This window comes from Salvelinus sp. IW2-2015, linkage group LG14 (assembly GCF_002910315.2).
Source record: "Salvelinus sp. IW2-2015 linkage group LG14, ASM291031v2, whole genome shotgun sequence".
Lineage (NCBI taxonomy): Eukaryota > Metazoa > Chordata > Actinopteri > Salmoniformes > Salmonidae > Salvelinus > Salvelinus sp. IW2-2015.
Genome location: NC_036854.1, coordinates 38,942,604 through 38,968,283, shown reverse-complemented (window position 1 = coordinate 38,968,283; position 25,680 = coordinate 38,942,604). Strand labels below are relative to the sequence as shown.

Here is a 25,680-nt window from a genome sequence, read left to right as displayed (position 1 = left end):
ACAACGCCATACACGCTGTCTGCCATCTGCCTGGTACAGTTGAAACCGGGATTCATCCATGAAGAGCACACTTCTCCAGCGTGCCAGTGGCCAGCGAAAGTGAGCATTTGCCCACTGAAGTCGGTTATGACGCCAAACTGCAGTCAGTTCAAGACCCTGGTGAGGATGACGAGCACACAGATGAGCTTCCCTGAGATGGTTTCTGACAGTTTGTGCAGAAATTCTTTGGTTGAGCAAACTCACAATTTCATCAGCTGTCTGGGTGGCTGGTCTCAGACGATCCCGCAGTTGAAGAAGCCGGATGTGGAAGTCCTGAGCTGGCGTGGGTACATGTGGACTGTGGTTGTGAGGCCCGTTGGACATACTGCCAAATTCTCTAAAATGACATTGGAGAGGCGGCTTATGGTAGAGAAATTAACATTAAATAATGAATGGTGGAAAAATGATTGAAACCATTTACCTGTTTGACCACTATGTTTTATGGGTATTATGACACCTCCACTGTGGGGTTCTATTGGGCTGCAGCTACCATATTACTTTCCAGAGCTCTGACTTGAAGATCACTGACGTCATGATTAGACTTGGTGCTTTCAAGACAACTGGGGAAAAAACTATGTTAAATGACAGATCTCTTGAACTTTGCCATCACAAACCTGACCTTTTTAAAGAGAAAGTGTGCAATTTATGTAATGCATCTCTACACAATGTTGAAACCTAATATTTCACAAATGACTATCAACATTTTATAATAAACTAATGTACATACTACTTTCTAGGGCACAAGATTTGCTTCAAAAGTAACTAGAATTCATAGGCCCAATAGAGTACCACAGTATGAGTCATAATACCCATAAAACCTAGCAGTCAAACAAGGAAATGGTTGCAATCATTTTTCCACCATTCATTTTTCCTATAGGGGATTTTACAAACACTTAAAATAAGAGCTGTGTTGTGTAGGCTTACCCTGGCGTGGCATTTTGATAACCATCTAAATCTCTCTAGGACAAGGTGACTCCCTGTTTGACCGTTAGGTTTATCGGTATTATGACACTTCCACTGTGTGGCTCTATATACAGTAGGCTGTATTGCAATAAAACATTAGTTTTTTTAATCTTATTTTCTGGTGTTCCTAAATGGCATGTGGTGCTCTTACATTTAAATTGGGAGCACCAGTGGAGGGGGTCATGAAATGCATCAGGCTCACAGGCTGGAATGGTACTTCACAGCTGCTAATTGGGGTCTGAAGAGGCAGGAGACGTGAGCTAGACCACCTCTTGTGCTAATAAGGATATAACCCAGAGCAGGGGGGTGACACATAGGAACTCCTCTCTATAGCATACACATACTGCATGGATCTCATGTGGATGGGGATCCGTCTTACCCAGAGCATTAAAGCAAGTAGGTAACAGTAGGAGACTTCATGTCACAGTAAGGAATGAGAACACATCCTTAGTTGAGACGAATGCTGTTGTTGATACGTAGGGAATAACAATACACACACAAACTCTTTGTACAGTATGTTATGTATTGGATTGGCACGTTATAGATATAGAACACGCACACATGATTTCATGCATTCATGCTCTTTATTCATCATGTGGACACTGGACTACTTTAGTAGTAATAGAATCCATTGATTACACCAGCCTGGTTTCATAGACTAGACATAGTCAACGTAAATCCAGTACACTCAAATGAATATGATATGGTATGTTTGGTAAGGTTACATAAGGCAAAAACGAAAGGAGGGTGGTGGGTCGGGGTGGATAGGTGGGCATATAAACGTACTACTTTTTGCAACTACTTAGCATGTTAGCTAACCCTTCTCCTAACCCTAACCCTTAGCCTAGTTAACGTTAGCTACTTAACTAATGTTAGGGTTAGCCACATCAAACTGGAATTTGTGACATATCATACTTAAATCGCAAATTCGTAACATATTGTACAAATTGCAATTCGTAACATATCATATGAATTGTTATTCATAACATAATGGATGATGGACATCCACAAAGAAATACATACCTTACCACACCTAACATATCATACGAAATGGAGGGAGACAGATTTACGTTTATTATGTTGCATCTACCCGAGTCCAGGTTGATTGGACACACTATACACTATACAGCAGATCATCTTCAGTTAGCTACAGCAGAAGCAGCATCTGTAAGACAAAAAAACAACACACGGGTTGGTGAGGACACAGGCAGTGTTTTTTTCAGTAAAGTTTAGAGAGTATAGGTCTGGTATTCACGCGAAGACGTGTTACAGAGCAGAGCACTATTATAAGACTTTTAAAGGTCATTTACGTCCGAGCCGACATGCACAGCGTTTACCATGAACGCGATCTCTGCGAACGTCAGGGAAAATGCCTTTGAAAGGCAAATTGTCGCCTGTATAGTACGCTGCCCTATGAAACGCTTAGGATTGAATCCCGGCCTAGATCTGTCAGTCAGGGCTACCCCACCTCTCTTTTACTCCAGCGAGTCAGTATTGACAGAGTGGCGTATGGACTCCTTCAGCTGAAAAATAGTAAAGAGATGTGACAACATGTCATTATCAGGACAAAAATGTAAAGCAATACGCAGTCAATACATTTCTGTATTTTCGTCCAGTAAACCTGAAACTACATTTTGATATGTGGTTGTGTATGTACCAGGGGTCAAAGGTCCCTTACTCTCTGGATGAAACCCACAATGTCCAGTTTGTCTGGCTTGGTGCCTGTAGAACCATGTTTTAGCCTCTGGCTCATAGAACTGGAATCTGGCAGAGTTGATCTGGACTCCAAATCCCAGGTGGCCTGCGATGAGGGGCGTGGCCTGGACATGTCCGTCAAAGGCAGCCAGGGCAGCAGGCAGCACTGAGTGGCCATGCTCCTGGAGGAGGTGGAGCCAGGGGTGGATGTGGTCTTGGGGATCAGTGGGAGGAGCCTTAGCTGGGTGTAGAGGTGAGATTGTTCATCGAGTAGTCTGTGCATCTTCTATGGAACCGAACAACATCACAATTCAATATCAGTTCTCAGATATTTATTTTTATGCCCATTTATGCTGTCGTCCATGGCTTTGAAATGCTTATTCCTTTGGATATTGATTCCGATCTCTAGTTTCTATCACATGCAGTACACAATAACACATTTTTACTAACTGCTGTAATAGAAGGAAAGTGTAAAGGGGGTTATAGTTCTGAGGCAAAGTAGAAAAACGTAGCTAATGTTTTCATTTCTCACTAACTTATTTGGGGTAGGAGGCAGTATTTTCACATCCGGATGAAAAGCATGCCCAGAGGAAACGGCCTGCTACAAAGCCATAAAAGCTAGAATATGCATATTTTTGGTAGATTTGGATAGAAAACAATATTAAGTTTCTAAAACTGTTTGAATGATGTCTGTGAGTATAACAGAACTCATATGGCAGGCAAAAACCTGAGAAACAATCCAACCAGGAAGAGGGAAATCTGAGGTTGGTCGATTTTCAACTCAGCTCCTATTGAAGATAGAGTGGGATATTGGTAATGTTGCACTTCCTAAGGCTTCCACTAGATGTCAACAGTCTTTAGAACCTTGTCTGATGATTCTACTGTGAAGTGGGGCCAAAGGAGAGGGGAATGAGTAAGGTCTATCATGAGCTGAACATGCTCTGACCATGCGCGTTCACATGAGGGAGCTCTGTTCCATCGCACTTCTGAAGACAATGGAATTCTCCGGTTGGATCTTTATTGAAGATTTATGTTAAAAACATCCTAAAGATTGATTCAATACATCGTTTGACATGTTTCTACTGACTGTTACGGAACTTTTTGACATTTCGTCTGCTTTTAGTGAACGCGCTTCCTGACTTTGGATTTGTTTACCAAACGCGATAACAAAAGTAGCTATTTGGACATAAATGATGGACATTACCGAACAAAACAAACATTTCTTGTGGAAGTGGGAGTCCTGGGAGTGCATTCCGACGAAGATCAGCAAAGGTAAGTGAAGATTTATAATGCAATTTATGACTTTTGTTGACTGCATAATATGGCGGATATATTTGTGTCTTGATTGGGCTCTGAGCGCCAACTCAGATTATTGCATGGTTTGCTTTTTCCGTAAAGCTTTTTTCAAATCTGACACAGCGGTTGCATTAAGGAGAAGTGCATCTAAAATTCCATGCATAACAGTTGTATCTTTTAGCAATGTTTATTATGAGTATTCCTGTAAATTGATGTGGCTCTCTACAAAATCAAAGGATGTTTTGGAACTTCTGAACGTAAGGCGCCAATGTAAACTCAGATTTTTGGATATATATATGAACTTTACCGAACAAAACATACATGTATTGTGTAACATGAAGTCCTATGAGTGTCATCTGATGAAGATCATCAAAGGTTAGTGATTAATTTTATCTATATTTCTGCTTTTTGTGAATCCTCTCTTTGGCTGGAAAAATGGCTGTGTTATTCTGTGAATAGACACTCACCTAACATAATCGTTTGGTTTGCTTTCGTCGTAAAGCCATTTTGTAATCGGACACTGTGGCTGGATTTACAACAAGTGTATCTTTAAAATGGTGTAAAATACATGCATGTTTGAGGAATTTTAATTATGGGATTTCTGTTGTTTTGAATTTGGCGCCCTGCAGTTTCACTGGCTGTTGAAGAGGTGGGACGCTACCGTCTCACGTACCCTAGAGAGGTTAATATAATCCACAGTCAGGGGTGTGTCTGTGTAACCTACCATTTTGAAGCTGTCGTCATAGCGATGAACCAGGTCAGTGAGCTGAAGTTCCAACTCTCCTGCTTCCTGTTTCACAGCTTTCCTCAGCTCCAAGATGTCTTGCACTTCCTCTCTGAGACAGGACACAGGCGTAGGGACACAGAGGACACAAAAAGGTGACACCATAATATGTCAAATCTAAACCATTAGCCAACAAAACAGGGTTGAGTTCAATATCATTTCAATTAAGTCGTGACATGGAACTGACTCCAACCCTGCAGCATAAACATAACACTAAAAACATCAGTCTCAAACTGTCCTCATTATACCCAAGCCTGCTCAATGCTCACTCTAAATGAGATGGTATGAGTGAGGTGAGGTAGCCCAAAATGTCCGCTAGAGGGGGTATTATCTACCTGTCAGTGTCAGAGAGTGAGCTGTACACCGAGGCCTGGTCTTCTGACAGCTGTTCCTCGATGTCTGTCAGGACACAGCGGAACTTCCTCATACAGTGCATCATCCCCTCCAGCTCATCCAGGGAATACTGCACAGAGGATTATACAGAATAATATCATGAGAGAGGATAGAGATAACACAAAGTCAGAAATACTGTACAGTGAATCAGCGCATAAGGGAGGAAAGGTCTGTATTTGCCTATCAACGAAATTACAGTGGTTAGCTCGAAGTGGTTGATTATTAAACCAATTAGAACAACCAAATGGACTCAATACAAATATGAAGGCCATAGATGTTTAACTCAGATGAACGCCATAGTGTAGATGTTCTTTTCTCAGAAGTATCAAATTCAGCTGTTCACAAAGATAGATTACAGTAGCCTACTCAACACATCATTTCCATCAGAGCACAATGGTGGTCACCTTCATAAAACAGGCATTACGTGAGAGACAAAAAAGGGTCTACTAAAGACTCAAGTAGCAACCCCAATCCTATTGACCCTTCTTGGTGAATAGGACCTTTCATATAATTTTCTTTTATTAGAAGTGAGCTGTGCTTGAGGCCACTAAAGAGCCAGAGAGAGAGAGAGAGTGGTGAACTTCCTCCTCTACTGCTGCTCATCATGCAAAACAGGCATTCACATGCAAATGACCACTGCTGCGTATGAAACCAAACCACCATCTTTAGAAGGGCCAATAAAGATTCTAACATGCAAAGAGGATTTGTTCATCATGTCAACAGGAAAAACACATGTGATGTGCCTCAATGCCTCCTTATCTAATATTCTATAAATATACAGATATGGAATTTAATAACTCTTTTAATGATCTGATGTAGCCATAGAAAGGGCACTTTTGTTGCAGACATTTTGATGAGTGAGGCTGCATTATCATTTAGTCTTGTATTTGTCCGGATATTATCCTGTGTGAATCAATTTAAGGTTTGCCAAAGAGAGAGTAACTGAATTGTGTGTGTTACTTACAGGGAAAGCTGAAACGGAGGACGGTTTGAGGCAATTGTTCTGAGAACAGCAGCTACAGCGGTGATCACAGGAGCAGCAGCAGGAAAGCCCAGAGAACAGGGCTCGTTCCCACCGTCTATCCTCATCCCCCACTTCTTCCCCCTCTTCCTCCTGCCACAGCCCCGTGTCCAAGGAGGTGGACTTCATCTGGAAACTTCCAGATCTCCGTGAACCGTCGCGAGACAGCCACCGATTGGACGATGACAGGGAGGGGGAGGGGCAGGGGGACGGGAGGGATATCGTCTCAGGTGTCATGACTGCCTTTCCCATGGCAACCGCAGTGTTTCTGTGTTCTGCAAAGTGGGAGACATCAGCATCTGACCACGCCTTCCTGGAGAAGGAGTTCCGCCTCTGCCGGAGCGTCAGGTCAGTCAGGGGGCGGGGCTCGAAGGAAGGGCCGAGCGGGGAGGGGGTGTGGGGGACGCCACCTCTCCGGAGGGCAGAGTGGGAGACAGAGGGCAGGGAGGAGGGCATCTGGACAGACACAGACCGGCCTGACCTGAAAGCACCACTGTGGGGGACGAGTGGGGTTGGGGCTTGAGATGGAGCTACGGTTAAGGAATGGGCTGATGGTGAGTTTGGAATTGAGGATGGGGTTGGTGTTGTGGTTAGGGCTGATAGAGAATGGTTTTGGATTGGGGAATGGGCTTGGGTTGGAGATGAGCTGGATGCTGCCGGAAAAGCTGAGGCTGGAAGTTGGTGTGGGCATGAGGCTGGAGATGGTGGTGGGGAAGAGGCTGAGGATGGAGATGATGGTGGAGATGGAGGTGACACTTGCTCTGAAGGTGAGGTTAAAGCTGGGCCTGGAGGTGGGTTTGCTGGTTGATATAGTGGTGGGACAGCCTCTTGGACAACCAAGCTTGAGGATCCCTCTGAAATCTCTGAGCCACCTGTTTCCCAGTGCACTGGAGGGGAGGAGGCAGAGAGAGGCTCTGCTGGGGGGAGAGAGGAGGCAGGGCTTAGCACTGCTGAGAGGTTAGGGTCAGATCCTAATAGAGGATCTTCAGAGGACCGGTCCTGACAAACAGATCCAGTCTCAGAGCCTTGATCCACCACCTCACCAACAGCAACAGGACCCAACACTGGACCTTCCAAACCAAAACTAATCTGTACTTCCGTCTTCACCTCTTTCTTCATCTGCACTAGAGCCACCGAGTCCATCAGAGAGCCTTCATGTGACCCATAACAATCGGTGTCCTGATCACCAACAGCCTCTGTTCCTGTCTGAACATTGCCACTTTGTTCCGCTATGGCCTTTTCCTTTCCTCCTATTGGAACAGCTTCCTCTGATTCCAGAGTAAAGTGTTCTGTTTCTTTATCGGTTTTCATGATAATAATAACGTTCCGTAACGGAGAGTCTGGCTTATGACAAGGTGCACCGCAGGCCGAAGAGAATCCATCTTCCTCAGTGACAGTGTTTTCCATTAGGCTTGGCCTGGCTCCAAAAGCAGAGTTAGTCATCTCCAAGGCATCAGAGAGGAGGGAGTGGGGTGTGGGGGAATCCTGGTGTCTGGGTGTCTCCTCTGTAGGGCTTGTTGTCTCTGGTCTGTATAGAGGAGACTCTGGTCTTGGGTGGCACGTGGTGAGGGAAGGAGGGGAAGGGTCCAGGGAAGTGAATGGGGGGGACGAGGGGGGTGAAGCTCCTTTTACAGTGATCTGGCTGTCAGTGCTGCCTCCAGATATTCCCGACAAAGCCTTAAACAACAACCAAACACTGTCAGTTTAAATTAATGACCTTTTAAATTGTGCACCATGAAATAGACAGAATATCAATTCAATAATATATTTTGGGGTGGTGAAGTATATAAGTTAGTAGCAATAACTTAAAGTAAGTTTAAGTAAGTCAGTAGAACTAACTTAAAGTAACACGCCTAAATTGTTGCACTTCTAGAATGTTATCCGTGTAACCTTCATGAGCTCGGGTCCAGGTGAGGGATGCGGGGTAATGGACGGGATGAAGGGCTCTTCCAGGAAACCACTGCTGTCAGACTGGCAGCTGTTAGTCCTCATCACACACACTGCGACAGAGGGAAGGGGGAAGAGAGTAGAGGGAGGGGAGAGAGGGAGAGAAAGAAAGAGTTCATGGAAAATTACATCACTTTAATCATATCCTTCAATCAGACTCATCATCTGGAGTATAAAGGAGAACTATGACTCAGGGCAATAAACAGAACTTTACCTTTTCCTGGTGAATCAACTAAAAGTTATGACACAATTTGCTTATTCAGTTAGCAGTGGAGGCTCCTCAGAGGATGAAGGGGAGGACCATCCTACTCAGTGAATTTCAGAAAAACATTTTAAAAAGTTACCCTTTTTAGATAAAACTACACTAAATATATTCACGTCACCAAATAACTGATTAAAACATACTGTTTTGCAATAAACAGGTCTACAGTAGCCTCAACAGCACCCTCTAGGGTAGCGCCATGGTGTAGCCGGAGGACGGCTATTTTTCATCCTCTGGGCACATTGACTTAAATACAAAGGGTTCTCACACCCTTCCATATACTTACACAGTAATTATAACAACGTCCGGAGGACGTCCTCCAGCCTATGAGAGCTCTTGTAGTATGAACTAACATCTTGTCCATTCAATGAAAGGATCAGATAGTGAGTCTAGTACTGAAAGCATAAGCTACAGCTAAGTGTGGTGAGTAGGTGACTCAAAGAGAGAACATTTCTTCAAAAATTAAGGAGAAGCAGCAGAGAGAGAGAGCTACAGTGGCTTGCGAAAGTATTCACCCACCTTGGCCCTTTTTCTATTTTGTAGACTTACAACCTGGAATTAAAATAAATGTTTTGGGGGGTTTGTATCATTTGATTTACACAACATGCCTACCGCTTTGAAGATGCTAAATATTTTTTATTGTGAAACAAGCAAGTAATAAACATGCCTACCCGCAAAGTCAATACTTTGTAGAGCCACCTTTTGCAGCAATTACAGCTGCAAGTCTCTTGGGTTATATGTCTCTATAAGCTTGGCACATCTAACCACTGGGATTCTTTCCAATTCTTCAAGGCAAAACTGCTCCATCTCCTTCAAGTTGGAGGGATTCCGCTGGTGTACAGCAATCTTCAAGTCATACCACAGATTCTCAATTTGATTGACGTCTGGACTTTGACTAGGCTATTTACGACATTTAAATGCTTCCCCTAAAACCACTTGAGTGTTGTTTTCACAGTATGCTTAGGGTAATTGTCCTGCTGGAAGGTGAACCTCCGTCTCAAATCTCAGGAAGACTGAAATAGGTTTCCCTCAAGAATTTCCCTGTATTTAGTGCCATCCATCATTCCTTCAATTCTGACCAGTTTCCCAGTCCCTGCCGATGAAAAACATCCCCGCAGCATGATGCTGCCACCACCATGATTCACTGTGGGGATGCTGTTCTCAGGGTGATGGGAGGTGTTGGGTTTGCGCCAGACACAGCATTTTCCTTGGTTTGTTGCAGGTTTGTTGTGGTGCCATATTCTTTACATTTTTTTATAATGGATTTAATGATGCTCCGTGGGATGTTCTAAGTTTCTGATCATTTTTCATAACCCAACCCTGATCTGTACTTCTCCACAACTTTGTCCCTGACCTGTTTGGAGAGCTCATTGGTCTTCATGGTGCCGCTTGCTTGGTGGTGTTGCATACTCTGGGGCCTTTCAGAACAGGTGTTTATATACTGAGATCATGTGACAGATCATGTGACACTTAAATAAAGTCCACCTGTGTGCAATCTAACTAATTATGTGACTTATGAAGGTAATTGTTTTCACCAAATCTCATTTAGGGGCTTCATAGCAAAGGGGGTGAATACATATTCACGCACCACTTCACGCACCACAAAAAAAATTAAAAATAATTTCACTTCACCAATTTGAACTATTTTGTATTTCCATTACATGAAATCCAAATAAAAATCCATTTAAATTACAGGTTGTAATGCAACAAAATAGGAAAAACACCAACGGGGATGAATACTTTTGCAAGGCACTGTATATTTCGTGGTATATTTTTTTCTTCTTTGTTTACCTTTCACATACTTAGCTAATGCAGCTAATTTAGCTTACTCAACAACCTGACTCAGAGAGGAATGCTGTTTATGTTAGCTAGCTGGCTAAGGCTATCCAACACTGAAACTCTTCCAAGTCAAGGTAAGCTTTCAGTTTTATAAATGTATTGCCAGCAGGGGGCCACCGGTGTAACTGCTAAACTGTTTGCTGTACTGCATGATTGTACACATGAATTGGATTGTTGGTTAACTAACGCGTTAGTTCTAGTCTGACTATAACGTTAGTATGGTGACAATGTAGGTTGTGTAGTGGTTGTGGTATGAAGGTTTGGCTTGGAGAGGTTTTTGTGCCTTGTCACAGACAGCTGTTGTGTACTGAAGGGGAAAATGTGAGCGGAGGGGAGCTGGTAGATGCGAGAAGGAATAATGCAATGAGAAAAGTGATGATGATAAATAAATAAATAAATAAATGTAAAATGTAAAATGTAAATGATGATGCTGTATGTGGCTGCTATGAAAGTGAACTCTGTGCGCGGGTGAACAGGGGTGTATTCCTTCCTCCTATTCTGTTGCAAAACGGTTCTTAAACGGAACAACGGGGGGGGGGGGGGGTCGACCTCAATTTGTCCAATAGAAACTAAGTTTTACAACTGTTTGGACTAATGACTACACCCCAGTTTAGCTATTTGCAGACAAAAGTGTGCAAGGCCATATTGAATGTGTAACTGCCTGTCACCTTGATTACTCCAATTTGTCTCTCAACCGGTGCACATTAAACTTTCATTTGTAGGCTAGGTTGTTGCAACCTCATGATGGGTATAGGGAACATTTGAGTATATAATTTAACTAGGCGAGTTAGTGAAGAACAAATTCTTATTTATTAAAATGACGGCCTACCCCGGCCAAACCCAGACGACGCTGGGCCAGTTGTGCGCCGCCCTATGGGAATCCCAATCACGGCCAGATGTGGTACAGCCTGGAGTATCAGGTAGTAGCCTAAACCTATCAATGTTACATTGAGCTGGGTAAATGGAATATGAATGACAGTCATCCAATATCCTGTAATAGAAATAAGTCCATGCTCAAAAAAATAAAATCTCCCTAATGTTAAACGGCACCAACCGCCACTGCTGGTTGGTATCGTGTTTTAAAACCCCTTATGAAAATGATGGCAGTCTAATTGCTACAGAATATTTGCATTTCTTCACCATAGGAGATTGTTCCATGCTGAAGGTAGAGAAAACTGGCATCAGAGTCAGGGCCAACAGAGTTTAAAAATAAACCTAGACATTGGATAAAGAGAGATTTTATCTGGTCGAGAGAGAGAATTGTGTTTACAAAGCTAGAGGACTGTTTTAGTAGGTTACCTTCTAACACTTAACTCATGAGAGAAACATCCACAGCAAGGCAGGGGAACACTTTCCATGTCATTAGCGCTCTTTGAAATATACACTAATGAAAGACAAGCTACTGTTTAAGATCTTAGTTGTAAACCTCACATAAACCACTGACAAGAACTATAGAAACCAGGAAAATGGACTGGAGAAATGTGAGTGTTAAAACAGTGGTGCCCATACCTGTGGTGTCAGATGCTCCCATGTAGCTCCCAGAAATACTGCCCTCATCAAAGCTCTGGATCTGACATGGAAGAAAACACAAATATATAGCTCAATATACATATGTAGTACAACTACAGTTACACAGTTTAATCTGGAAGATGAAGCAATACAATGCAAGAGGTAATTCAAGACGTTTCAGTATATTATACCCCTTTCCACAAACGTTAAACCACCATTTAGTTTTTTACTTGAAGTGACACTTTCTGACATTTACCTCCTCCATCTCAAAGGACTCCCTGGCCTCCCCATGACTTTTCTTTCTGGTTGGAATACCACTGGAGATCAGGGGTTGATACTCCTTCACCACCTCCAGCCTGAGCGCACCCTCCTGGGGGACCAAGTGGGGCTCTGGTGCTTCCGAGACTAGGCCTTGCTCCTCTGCCAGTGGGGTCAGACATATACTCTCAGCCAGGCCTTGTCTGGCTCGTTTCAGCGGTGTCCGCCTGTCAGGGAGGCCGGCCAGGGGCTGCTGTAAGTGGGCTATGGGACTGTGGGGAGTTGGGTTTGTGTCCTGGGAGTCCTGGGTCTGGATTTGGGTCTGAAACTGGGTCTGACTGAGGGTTTTTCTGGAGACCCGGCGGAGCAGCATGCCCATCCTCTTCCTCTTCTCTCTGGCCTCGGCTGAAGCTAAAACTGGAACTCCGCTCTCGGAGAGGGAGTCTGTAGACGCACCACCAACCAGGGATGAGAACGCAGTGGTAACCTGCTGCAGCACCTCCAACTGCCTGAACCTATCTGTGAGTGAGTGAGTGAGTGTGGTGAGAGAAGGAGATTGTTAACATTTATCTGTGGTTGACAGATGCAAAGTTGGCAAACCAGCTAACCATGTTATCATTCTTATAGGACTGTCTCCGTCAGGTGGAATAAATGCACGGTGTTCTCACCAGTGACAGAGAGGACACTGGAAATACAACAGTTTCAACACAAAGCACAAAAAGAATCCCATGACCATGTTCATGCCAGTCGTTGCCAAGGTTCCTGGAGGTAGAACATGTATGTGGCTAGCTTAAACATCCTATGACAGCACATGACATAACTCCAGTACAGTATTTGTTAAGTGTATAAAGAGAATGACAGCATGTCAAGGTATCTACAGTATGTTTTCAGTGTATTAAGAGCATATGACAGAATGTCTGAGTAGTATATTTACAGTGTGACATCACTTACTGCTGACATCAGGGTTCTCTATGTCCATGCGGTTCTTCTGGGCGTCCAGGAACACCTGGATGTTGATTCCCCGGGCGCTGGACTGGTTGTTGATGAAGCGGGCTGGGATCCGTCCAGAGATGTCAGGCTCGTCACAGCCGAAGCCCAGATCTAGTAGGACCTCCTCTGGGTCATCACTCCACAGATTCAGCACATCCATTACACTGGGATAACACACAAATGCACACACTCACACATTCATATAAATACACATGCACATGTGCTTGCAGACACAAACACACACGCAGGCCGGCAGGCATGCAAACGCACGCACGCACACACACAAGCATGCACTCACTGAGGGATGCACACTTTCTGTAAACGTACATCACCTCACGCCAGTTATTGCTTAGTATGTTGCAATTGCAATCCAGCCTCAGATCCTCACCGCTTCAATTAGGATAAATACTGGTTAACAAAAGAGCGCCTGGAGTTGGCAACATGACTAACCTGAGTGGAGCTGACTGTGCTGAGAAGGCTGAGGTCAAGCTGTTCCACCTGGTGAGAACTGGGTTGGACCTGGAACCTCTGGACCATGACGGAGACACAGACATGATCATAGATGGACAAGTCTCTGAATCTAGACTCATATCTTAGGTATGTGTTCCTTTAGCCATTTATTCTTCCAAAGGTGAAGACATGATAGAACACCGCTGCAAACAGTCTCTGATTCTCGTGTCTCCATACAAGCTAGCCACTCATCCTTCTACAGACAAAGACATGATAGAACGCTTTTCTGCATAATACTACAATGCACCATAACAGAATGGAACAATAATCTGTATTAACACCGGTCTCCAAATCACACTGTCATCTCCACACACAAATTCCTTCATCTAAACCCTGTTTAGAGTTGTCTCTACTGTACACTACGCAACAATAATCTCATATTATTCTCCTCCTCGTCGTGTCATATCTATGTCTATGTCATCACGCTTGTTTCATGCAAACCATCCCTTCATCCATATCTGCGTCCCAAATGACACCCTATTCCCTACATAGTGCCCTATGGGCCCTGGTCAAAAGTAGTGCACTGTATAGGGAATAGGGTGTCATTCGGGATGTATCCCATCTGTTTCTGTGAAGGTCAGGTGAGTCTCTTATATTTGCATGGTAAATAGGAGTCACTGGCAGGTGGGCATGTATCATGTGAACATTATCCATAACTTATGACAACATCTGTCAATCAAGCCAGCTCCCTTCACTACCAGTCAGTTAATGACAAGTGACTGCAAATTATCCCTGGGGGAGGGTGTTCAGAGTTTAAACACATTTCATTTTTGATCACATCAATCTAACCTCACTTTGAGAGAAATGTTAGCATTTTTATGGGGTCAATACATTTTTTTACCCATTTATGCATAGTAAGTTATCCATAGTAATCATATATGCAAGTTATATATTGGATAACATAACATCAAATGTGAGAGACACAAATTATTTATACATGGATGTGTAATCTCGCCATGTATAGACCCTCTGTTGAAATTCATTTCAAAGCGCCAAAAGTTTGACAGCAACCAGCCGACAGGACAGTAGAGAGGGAAAATTCCTTACCTCAGAAATTCCTGGACGGTCCTCACTCCCTGTTTACCAAATAAAGATGCTGAGGAAGAGAAAAAAAATAACAAATAATCTAGACCTGAAAGCAAACAAGGCTGAATATTTGGAATATCTTGCTATGAATGACAATGAGCTAGTTATCCAGTGTGTCTCTGCTAGTCACAACTGCTAATTCAGCACATCCTGTCTCTGGGATGGCTCTGTTTAGTAGCTATATTAGGCATTAGTGTTCTTTCAGTCAGTGTTTTCTCTTGGCTGTCCTCTCTACCTCTATTCAAGGTTGGGACTCCATTTTACCCTGGCATGGTGACAGGGACAAAGTGGTCTGTGCTGCCGGCCGAAGCTATATTTTATTTCATTACACAGGACCTTTTTTTGTCCAAGGATGTCTCCAAGATTCCAACATCCAACTCTTATTTTCTATCAGGTCTCGTTCCGCAAAGTTCTTCCATCTGAAGAGGAGTTCTAAAATGAGTGTTTGGAAAGTTGGTGATGATGCATGCCATTCCATTGGGTTCTGTTCTGTTCCGAGCTGACTCCTTAAAGTGCCATGTCATTTGGTGTTACATAACCAGGTCTCCTGATCCACAGATAAGGTGGTGCTTTTCAAGGCCAAGGGGTACTGAAATGTATATTCCCATCTAACATCGGAGTTTGGGGTAGCATTCTTTTCAGTTGACTTACCTTTCTGTTGAGTGCACTGGCAGTACCTTGGAGGAGATAGAGTAGTCTGTGGGGTGGTCAATCTTTCCTTAGGGTTTGGGGCAGCAGTCCCTTTTGGTTGACTGGCCTTTCTAAGTAGCCAATCCCTTTAATATCTTGAGTAGCCGGTCCTGGGAGGAGATAGTGGACAGCCTTGACCAATCTCTCGTTGGGTCAGTGTCTGGAATTGACCCCCTGTCCTCTCTGTAAGGACAGGTTCTACCTGTGCTCTCTGCCTCTGAGGAGAATACAGTGGTTCATGCCAAATGTCCTTGGCTGTCCCTTCTAAGACATCCTGTCTCCTTCTGCTTCGCCACTTTCTTCTCTTCCTTTTCTGTCTCACTGCAATTTTATTAGATTCTGAGGCCGGCCTAAGTGATGACTAAGAAGGGATACTGTGGAAGTAATGCTACTGTACACGGATACGGGCACTCACACACACACACACACCCCAGTAGGTGTCAGTGAGGACTGGTGAGCATCAGATCCTAGCTGTGTTTGTATAAGATTTGCTGTGGTGTTTGCCAAAGCTAAGCAGCGTGATTTTCCTTAGCCATGTTTAGGGTGAACTGCCTGGAGGTGTGTATAGTCCAGAACTGGGCTCAAATACTAGTTAATCATTTCAAATACTTTATCCGTGCTTGATTGCACTTGCCTGTCTTAATGAACCAATAGAACAGTCCCAAACCCAGAACACAAGGCATTCCAGGCAGGCTAGAGCAAACGCTCAAAGTATTTTGAAGGTTTTCAACCACTATTTGAACCCAGGTCTGGTATGGTCTTCTCCCTGTCTCTCTGAGACTTTCATCCTGGTCTTAACTGTCCCTCCCTCTGTCTATTGCTGGATGCTCAGCCCTGAGATTAGCAAGAAGTACAGACACCACCTCTCCTCTGCCAGTATTTTACCCCCTCGCCTATATACACCAGCCCTCAGCAACATTTTTCTCATTGTGTACCCACTCTCAGACAGCTCAAATGTTCCTCTGAGCACACAGTGGATAAATCATTGTGATGTTTTAAAACCACAGAACCTGTTTTTAACTTACTCCTCTGTCCTCGGTTCTACCTGGTGTTCATGTCACCCTAAAAACAACGACTACAAGATGAAAGATCTATTTACCTTCGACTCCCAACGCTAAGTCATCCTCACTGCTGGCGTTCCTCTTTAGAAGCCCTGTAATATTTTAAACATAAAAACAGAAGAGATTCAGAGAAAACACCAAAGTGTACTATACTTTATATTACACTGAACAAAAATATAAAAGCAACATGTAAAGTGTTGGTTCCATGTTTCATGAGCTGAAACAAAAGATCCCAGAAATGTTCCATTGCACAAAAAGCTTATTTTTCTAAAATGTTGGGCACAAATTTGTTTACATCCCTGTTAGTGAGCATTTCTCCTTTGCCAAGACAATCCATCCACCTGACAGGTGTGGCATATCAAGAAGCTGATTAAACAGCATGATCATTACACAGGTGCAGCTTGTGCTGGGGACAATAAAAGGCCACTCTAAAATGTGCAGTTTTGTCACACAACACAATGCCACAGATGTCTCAAGTTTTGAGGTAGCGTGCAATTGTCATGCTGACTACAGGAATGTCCACCAGAGTTGTTGCCAGAGAATTTAATTTTCATTTCTCTACCATAAGCCTCCAACGTAATTTTTGAGAATTTGGCAGTATGTCCAACTGTTCTCACAACCGCAGACCACGTGTAACCGCACCAGCCCAGGCCTCCACATCTGGCTTCTTCACCTGTAGGATCGTCTGAGACCAGCCACCCGGAAACTGAGGAGTATTTCTGTCTGTAATAAAGCCCTTTTGTGGGAAAAAACTAATTCTGATTGGCTGGGCCTGGCTCCCCATTGGGTGGACCTGGCTTCCAAGTCGGGGGGCCTATGGCTGCCTCCCAGGCCCACCCATGGCTGCGCCCCTGACCAGTCATGTGAAATCCATAGATTAGGGCCTAATGAATTTATTTCAATTGACTGGTTTCCTCATATGAACTGTAACTCAGTAAAATCGTTGAAATTGTTGCATGTTGCATTTCGATTTTTGTTCAGTTTACTTTCGACTAGGGCCCTTAGGAAATTGGGTGCCATTTGGGGGACACCCTTACTGTAAAATAGAGATTAGACAAAGCACAAACACAGAACGAGATAACAAACATCACTGTCTGATTCTTGAAATACCAAGTCTGACAAAAGAGGCAGACTTGGTATTTCTGTACTCAGCTTCTAACAGGTACAAATGACCTCAGAAGAAGAAAGTGAAAGAGGAATCAACAATAGCAGTCTTGTTTTGTGTGACATAATAAACCGGTGATGGCTAAGACCAACAGTAAAGGATATTTAATGGATGTTTAGGGGCTGGTTGGTTACAGCACAGAGTTATTGTCACACCCTGATCTGTTTCACCTGTCCTTGTGCTTGTCTCCACCCCCCTCCAGGTGTCGCCCATCTTCCCCATTATCCCCTGTGTATTTATACCTGTGTTTTCTGTCTGTCTGTGCCAGTTCATCTTGTTTGCCAAGTCAACCAGTGGGTTGCCAAGTCTCTGGTTTTTCTTGTTCTGCTGGTTCTGACTCTGTGCCCATCTGCCTGCCCATTCTGCCTGCCCCTGACCTCGAGCCTGTCTACAGCTCTGTACCGTTTTGGATCTGACCTGGTTATGAACTCTTGCCAGTCCCCGACCTGCCTTTTGCCTACCCCTTGGACTATAATAAATACCAGAGCTCAAACCATCTGCCTCCCGTGTCTGCATCTGGGTCTCGCCTTGTGTCGTTATAGTTATAACAAGATGTCGTTCCCATGGTTTTCACAGTCCTAGTTTGCATGTCGTTTGAATCTATCTGCCTTGCCGAGTCTCTGCCTTTCTAGCTACACAACCTCTTCATTACCCAGAGACAACACCCATGTATGGTGAATATGACAATTCCAAGTTACGCATACAAATACATTTCCATATATCATCTCTGTTATACTAATGCTTGATTTTTAACCTTTACGTTACAGGATGAGTTGATTGGTTTTGTAATGACTTGTAGTGTATTGTGGTATAACATTTCTTACACTCACATTTTCCAACCGTTTCAATCTAGCTCAACTGTTAGTATGTCATGCACAGGTTTAAACTTGACTTAAATCCAAACGTCTTTCAGTAACTACTGGTCTATGGCTAATATGGAATGTACTTCAATGTGTTAAGCTGAAGTGTCACCAAAATAACCGTAATGAGCAACTACACTGTAGATAGAACTACTACTGTACCAGCACTAACAACAAATGACTCATGAGAAATTACTCAAACATTTTTAGATGAACCTTCTTGGTATTAAACTCCAGTAAATCAAAGTAAATGTTTATGTGCCGTACCTGCTGCAGCTTCTCTGGCGTGGTCTGGTTTTGCATCCGCCCTGCAAGTCAACGTCAAGCGTTATTAGGAGGGGTAGTCAGGAGGCTCACACCAACCCAAACAGCACACAAAGATGTGGAAAATAAACAGGCAAGGAGTGAGCTATGAAATCCCAATCAGTTATCTGCAAATGAACTCTGTTCAATAAAACAAAAAATACAACTCTATTATTTTGAAGTCCACCGTGTAGATATTGGTGGAAATGAATTCTAGATATTTTCCATCGACAAAGCAAAACATCTGTCATATGTAAGTAGACTTCCTAATACTCACTCGTGACTTCTAAGCCACTGCCGGACGTTGTTCTGTCTACAGATTCCTGTACAAAAGGCATGGAAACACACATCAAGACTCATCCAAGAAACGTTCATCAGCTTTATATAGGATGTGAAATCATGCCTGGGATAAGTACACTCTTAAAAAAGGTTCCTTATCGAACCAAAAAGGGTTCTGTCGCTTGCTTCATATATGGAACCCCTAAAAGTTCTATACGGAACGCTTTTATAGGGTTCTTTGATCAGAATCCTAGAGGTTCTTCTTCACTGAACCAAAATGGTTCCATATAGAACTCTGCATGGTGCCTTTTATGAATTATGGCTACTCATAGCCTCGTGAAGTAGGGGTGCTGATAAATTAGGGGGTCGACAAAAAATATGCAGCACCCCCATCCCTAAACATTTTCCTGTGGCCATGTAGCAACTACTATTAATTAAATAGTCATATTTTTTGCTACGAATATAATTTAATACACAATTAAACAATGGACAAAAGAATACCAGCATACTTTTTAGAATTTATGGGCATTATATGCAAACATATTTTGGAAATATGCACTGGTATATAGCTTACTTTGTCATGTTCTTCTTATTTATATTTCTTGTGTTTTTGTTCTACTTTACTTTATAGCACTATATTGATATTGATTGCCGCATTGTTGGGATAAAATCTAGCAAGAAAGGCATTTCACTGTACTTGTGCATGTGACATTAAAACCTTGAAGTCCAGGGAGACATCTCTTTATTTGAATGATGGCCTATGTCAACAGTGACTGACTTTACAATACAGTCCATTAGTTACAGCAAACAACAATGTGTCTTGGATGGAGAGCATGTTGTGTATTTTTTTAAATAAGGACTGGGTTTCATGTAGTCTTACCCTGACCTGACGTTTTAATGACTGTGTAAATCTCTCTAGGACTAGGTGACTTTTATCAATATATCAGTATTTACCCCCCCCCCCCCTCCACCCCCCAAAAATATGGCTATCATAAAGAACTACAAATGCCATGACGATCTGGACAAGGCCGCCAAATAGAGGCAAAGGTAAGAATCTCTGGTTGAACTATTTAATGTCAGCTAAATGTAGTAATAAATAAATTGGCTCCATTTGTTTAAATGGGCAATTCTGTGAACTCTCTTGCGCAAGTTTTAAATTGACACAATACCTGTTTGCAAACGTGTCAGCTCGAGATGGCTTGCAGGGATTTGTAGTTTTGCATTATATCCAAGTTGATGCTAATTATCCTTTTTGAATCTGAGTAAATAGAGCTCAATATATTGATGAAAGTCACCTTGTCCGAGAGAGATTTAGATAGTTATCAAAACGTCCCGCCAGGGTAAGCCTTCGAGAAACACAGCCCTTATTTTATGTGTTTCTAAAATCCCCTATGGGAAAAATGAACGGTAGAAAAACGATTGGAACCATTTCCCTGTTTGACCTCTAGGTTTAATGGGTATTATGACACCTCCACTGTTGGGCTCTATCAACTCAACATTGACAATATCCCACCCCTGGTTAGCCACTATTGGCTTAAATAGCCAAGTCTAACACAATATCTGCCAGTTAATTTCCAGCAATATTGCCCATCTGTGTGGTGCGTTCATTTGTCTATCACTCTGTGTGTAGCGAGTTTATATGATAAGCGTTCTTGTGGGTCGACATAAATACTTTCCCCAAAACCTTCTCAATTAAATGTTAACTGCAAAGTAGGCTTACCTGGCAGAAGTATGTCATGAGTAAGTATATCGTTTGTATCTATTATTTGTTATTTGCAAACTTTGCCATGAAACGAGCAGCAGCAGTACATAACCATCACTAGACCGGCACAATAGATGCACATTCCTCACTTGCTAGATGCACAATTAAAGGGCCAGATGCGCAATTAAAGGGGAATTACTCTCAAAATCTAAATTTGTTCCAGACCTTCTTCCAGACCTAAAAAAAAATGTATTATGTGATTTAAGCATTGACATGGACTTAGAACATCCAATTTCATTGTTTCTCTATGAACAATTGTAATTTTAAGATTGAAAAATATAGATTGGGAAAATATAAAACATTATTTGGGGGGGAAATTTTAGATTTTTTAGGGCCCTCCTTAGAGTTGTTTATGAACTATTATTTTACCAGGAATATTGACAGAAAACACAGTGCACTACTTTCTCTTGTACACTAAGTACAGCAGGGAAGAGTTGCAAGGGTGAGGAGAAGAGAAGAATGTACCTATTTGAAAGCTAGAAAAAAATGTGTAGCTTGCCAGGTTTATTTTTTGTAAGTAGCTCCCATGCTAGAAAAGGTTGGAGACCCCTGTTCTATATAGAACCCCTTTTTATCTAAGAGTGTCTGCTTTTATTAAACACAGCATTTCCTCTTTCTTCCAGCTAGCATTTAGTTTGCAACAGTACAGGTTTGTATGAACCTTGCTGTTTGCCACTCAGACCTCAACAACAATGTTAATAAAATATGAATTTGATCTTCCCCCACCAAAAAGAGCGGTGTCGGATGTCAGCTAGCCATCATACAGCAACATCATTCATATGGATATAAATGTCAATGCGAAATAGCTGAAACAAATTAAAAGTGAATGTTAGCTGTCATTTCAGAGTTTGATATGACTGGGTTAGCTCTTGTTAGTGGTTGTTTTCAAAAATTCCCATTAAACTCTGGGGTAGGGATAGAACCCTCAAGGTTCTTTGTTTTCACTGGTTGTACAAAACATTAGGAACGCCTTCCTAATATTCTGCCCTCAAACAGCATCAATTTGTCGGGGCATGGACTCGACAAGGTGTCGAAAGCGTTCCACAGGGATGCTAGCCCATGTTGACTTCAATGTTTCCCACTGTTGTGTCAAGTTGGCTGGTAGTGGATCTCTACTCAGAATAGCTCATTCCATTTCATCCCACAAAAGCTCAATTGAATTGAGAACTGGTGACTGGGCAGGCCACTGCAGGAAGCTGAATTCACTGTCATGTTCGTGGAACCATTCCTGGACAATCCTAGGCTGCAGTGTGGCAGGCCCTGATCGCAAAGATACTATACTTTAATAAGAACTTTATGTCAAGTGTTATTGAATTACCTTATGTCTCACTCATTATGAAAATATATTTGTTAGTCATTTTGAAGCTGCAAAAGTGGTCTACTCTAATGTTGAAGTGATTCCATGTCCCTCGTGAATTTAATTCTAGGCTATAGGCTATAGGCTATATTAAGATTCCTATCTAAGAGCCCTCCAAAACATGTGGTTATGATCATTTATTTAAACTAATTCAACTAACTATTGTACTTTTTGGTTCTTCTTGAAATATTTGTCAGCCATCAAATTTGTTTTTTTGAGACCTTTATTTGAATATCAAAGAAAATAGTTGCATTTTAGTTGAAACTCTATATAAAATATATTCGACTACATTTAGTATTTGAAAAGCTGGTATTTTCTGACAACGTCTGAGTCAAATACATAGATATAGAGATTCTAGACAGTTCCAAAAATGTAATCTACAGTCTCTAATATCGCAGTTTTCCTAACAGTGTCATATTCCTCAAATTGAAAATCTGCAATCTACAGAACAATAGACTATAGGAAAGAGGTCTTACCAGCTCTGTCACTGCCATGTGACCGTTCTGGTGCTGACATAGGTACGTCATCCCTGTTACTCCACATGACTTTAGATGCCACCAAGTTGGCTCTCTTCTCTGTGGCCCCTTGAGCTGCCATCCTGGTGTCTCTCTCTTAAGATCAGAACCACACAACACGGTCCGTCAGTCAACCTGAAAATCCACTGCAACATGAGGCTCAAGCAAACACCACAGGATCGGGTTGCACCCAGGCATCCAGGATACACTATCTACACTAGTAAACATGCCAGTTATGGAAGAGATGCAAATGATGTCAAAACTTCAACAGCGAACACATCACAGCTCACCCCTGCTTCTCTGACACACACAGAAATATTGTTTCCTGCTTGCTTATTTAAATGCTTTCATCATTTCCTGTCCCAGTGTTTATCGGTTACGAGCAGCTCCTGCCAAAGGGATGTGCTTTTTCAGGAACTCTATCTCAAGTTCAACCTCCGCCTTCTATTCCCAGCAGGAAGTAGAAGTCAATCAGTCAGACTGGATGGTCTATTTTCTAGCGTAAGCTATAGGTGATAGTCAGAAGCCTCAGTCACTTCTATAGAAGAAAGAAAATCATATTACATGTATGTTATCAATTTATATGACAATTTCAATTATTTCCTTTTTATCACATGGTTCAAATACCATTCGGTGGTTTGTCTTACTGTAACTGGGTCAGTATTCTGGACACTGTGAACCGTAAACTGCATTGGCAAATACTTGATACATGAAACAGACTCATTTCAAGACATATTCCAGGAGGATTTTGGGCTTTTATAATGTAATTTATACTCAATGTGGATTATCATGTTTCAATAAACTTTTTAAACATTTGAGTTACTAAGAGGAGATTATATATTGAAATCCAACACTTGCAAATTGTCCAAAACACCACTGACATTCATAACGTAGGCTAGACTCACTTCCTTCAACCAAGACACATCTAGCAAAAACTCTGGAAAGAGAAATTGGTTGACACAGTGTTGGCTAAGTCCTTACTATGGTTAACAGAATACTAAATATACCCTAGGTCTTCGTACCTATAAAAATGATAGCTCAATTTCATTCAAACTGTGACAGTCAAAATAGATTACCAATCAGGAAATAGTAAAATAGGTGCAGAACAAATCTACACCATGATTCATTGGAATGAAAGGACTCACCTTTGAATGAAAAGACTTACATGATGTATCCGTGGCTGTGACTGCATTCAAACTCAGTGCACCGATGACAACAGTCCCTGTTGTCCGCAGTTTGTACTTTGCATAATTGTATGCTATACATTACAAGCTACAGTTCAATTTGGTTTCTCAAATAAAAGTCACATGCAAATAGGAACTCGCCTTTAATCCTCGATAAATTTTCTGACAAGGCACATCTTAGGACCTACGTGACACTGAAAATCATTAAAGAGGAAATTACAGTCATGCACAAAAAGCTGAAGCTTGATATTTGCTGCATAATGGCATGACAAGGAAAAACTAAGGCCTAGAATGAAACACCAAAGTGAACCCCTTGTTGGTTTGAGTGTGTGTGCACAGCAAATTATCCAGGGTTAAATCAACACTGACACTAACCAGGTTTCCATCCAACTTTTATAAGTGAGTAAAGTACATGTCGGATAAAAACTTTTATGACATGCCTGATAGAAACATAACATTTTTCGGTAAACTTTCCAAATGTTGATAAAACAAAATATACTAGACAAGGTGTGATTTTTTGGTGTCGGTAAAATGAATTATCTGAGAAATGTAGGTGGAAACGCTTTTATGCGCAAATGTTGATATAATAACTTGGAGTCATGACATGTTGTGTGGTCCTCCCACTACGACTGGTCAGGAAACCATGCAGTTTATTAGGCTACAGATTAAACAAATTATGATAAACGTCACAGGGTGGTGAAAGTGCAAGGTGATGAGCTTGATGCTCCTTTCCAATAAATATTGAGGGTCTTATTCTGGTGACATGATGATCGATGCTTGGGTGCCATTTGACAAATAAAAATAATACTTTTTTTAGAAGAAAGAAAAAATGTATGTTATCAATTTATATGACAATGATTTCCTTTTTATTGCATGGTTCAAATACCATTTGGTGGTTTGTCTTACTGTAACTGGCTCAGTATTCTGGATACTATACATGCGCTTTAGCCAACAGTGCCCAGACAGAGTAACTGAATACATTTCCTGTATCTGGGCGCTGTTGACTAGAGAGCACATGTCAATATCGAAGTGGGCACACTCGCTTTTATCTGCAACAAGTCAATTTGATGGAAACATCTCTGGTGGGAAAATGCACGTTTTGTTTTTATGCAGATTTTAGAATATTGGCATGAAAATCTGTTGCCAATTGGACGGAAACCTAGCTAGTGTTAAATTTAACGCTGGTCCAGTGTGTCACGCCCTGGCCATAGAGAGGCTTGTATTCTCTATTTTGGTTAGGCCAGGGTGTGACTAGGGTGGGCATTCTAGTTTCTTTACTTCTATGTTTTCTGTTTCTATGTTTTGGCCGGGTATGGTTCTCAGGACGGATGGTGCCGGCTCAGCGCATCTGGCCGCCAGTGCATCTCTACGGCCCAGAATATCCTGCGCCGGCTCTGCGCGCTGTGTCTCCGGTGCGTCTGCACAGCCCAGTGCGTCCTGTGCCAGCCCCCCGCCTTTGCCAGGCGTAGGTAACCATCCAACCAGGACGTGTTGTGCAGGCTCTACGCTCGAGACCTCCACTGCGCCTCCAAGGCCCAGTGTATCCGGTGCCTGTTCCAAGAACCAGGCCTCCTGTATGTCTCCCCAGCCTGGTGAGTCCTGTGCCTGCTCCTAGAACCAGGCCTCCTGTATGTCTCCCCAGCCTGGTAAGCCCTGTGGCAGCTCCACGCACCAGGCTGTCCATACGTCTCCTCCCTCCAGTGATGATCCATGGCACGAAGCCTACAGTGATGATCCATGACACGAAGCCTCCAGTGATAATCCATGGCACGAAGCCTCCAGTGATGATCCATGGCACGAAGCCTCCAGTGATGATNTGATGATCCATGGCACGAAGCCTCCAGTGATGATCCATGGCACGAAGCCTCCAGTGATGATCCATGGCACGAAGCCTCCAGTGATGATCCATGGC

The 25,680-nt window shown here is 42.6% G+C and overlaps 1 protein-coding gene across 1 annotated transcript; it reads right to left on the bottom strand.

Annotated features, from left to right (window-relative positions):
• Positions 1 to 1,516: 1,516 nt before the first annotated feature.
• On the bottom strand, positions 1,517 to 23,102 carry itprid1 (ITPR interacting domain containing 1). The gene is made up of 16 exons (XM_023999536.2): positions 22,546 to 23,102; positions 18,949 to 18,994; positions 18,636 to 18,676; positions 16,382 to 16,435; positions 14,554 to 14,602; positions 13,447 to 13,524; positions 12,958 to 13,160; positions 12,005 to 12,525; positions 11,749 to 11,809; positions 8,082 to 8,191; positions 6,135 to 7,868; positions 5,113 to 5,240; positions 4,718 to 4,829; positions 2,681 to 2,983; positions 2,471 to 2,525; positions 1,517 to 2,167 (listed from the first exon to the last, which is right to left on the bottom strand). The coding sequence occupies exons 1-15, from the start codon at positions 22,664 to 22,666 to the stop codon at positions 2,478 to 2,480; spliced, it is 3,609 nt and encodes a 1,202-aa protein (XP_023855304.1). The 5' UTR covers positions 22,667 to 23,102; the 3' UTR covers positions 1,517 to 2,167; positions 2,471 to 2,477.
• Positions 23,103 to 25,680: the final 2,578 nt, after the last annotated feature.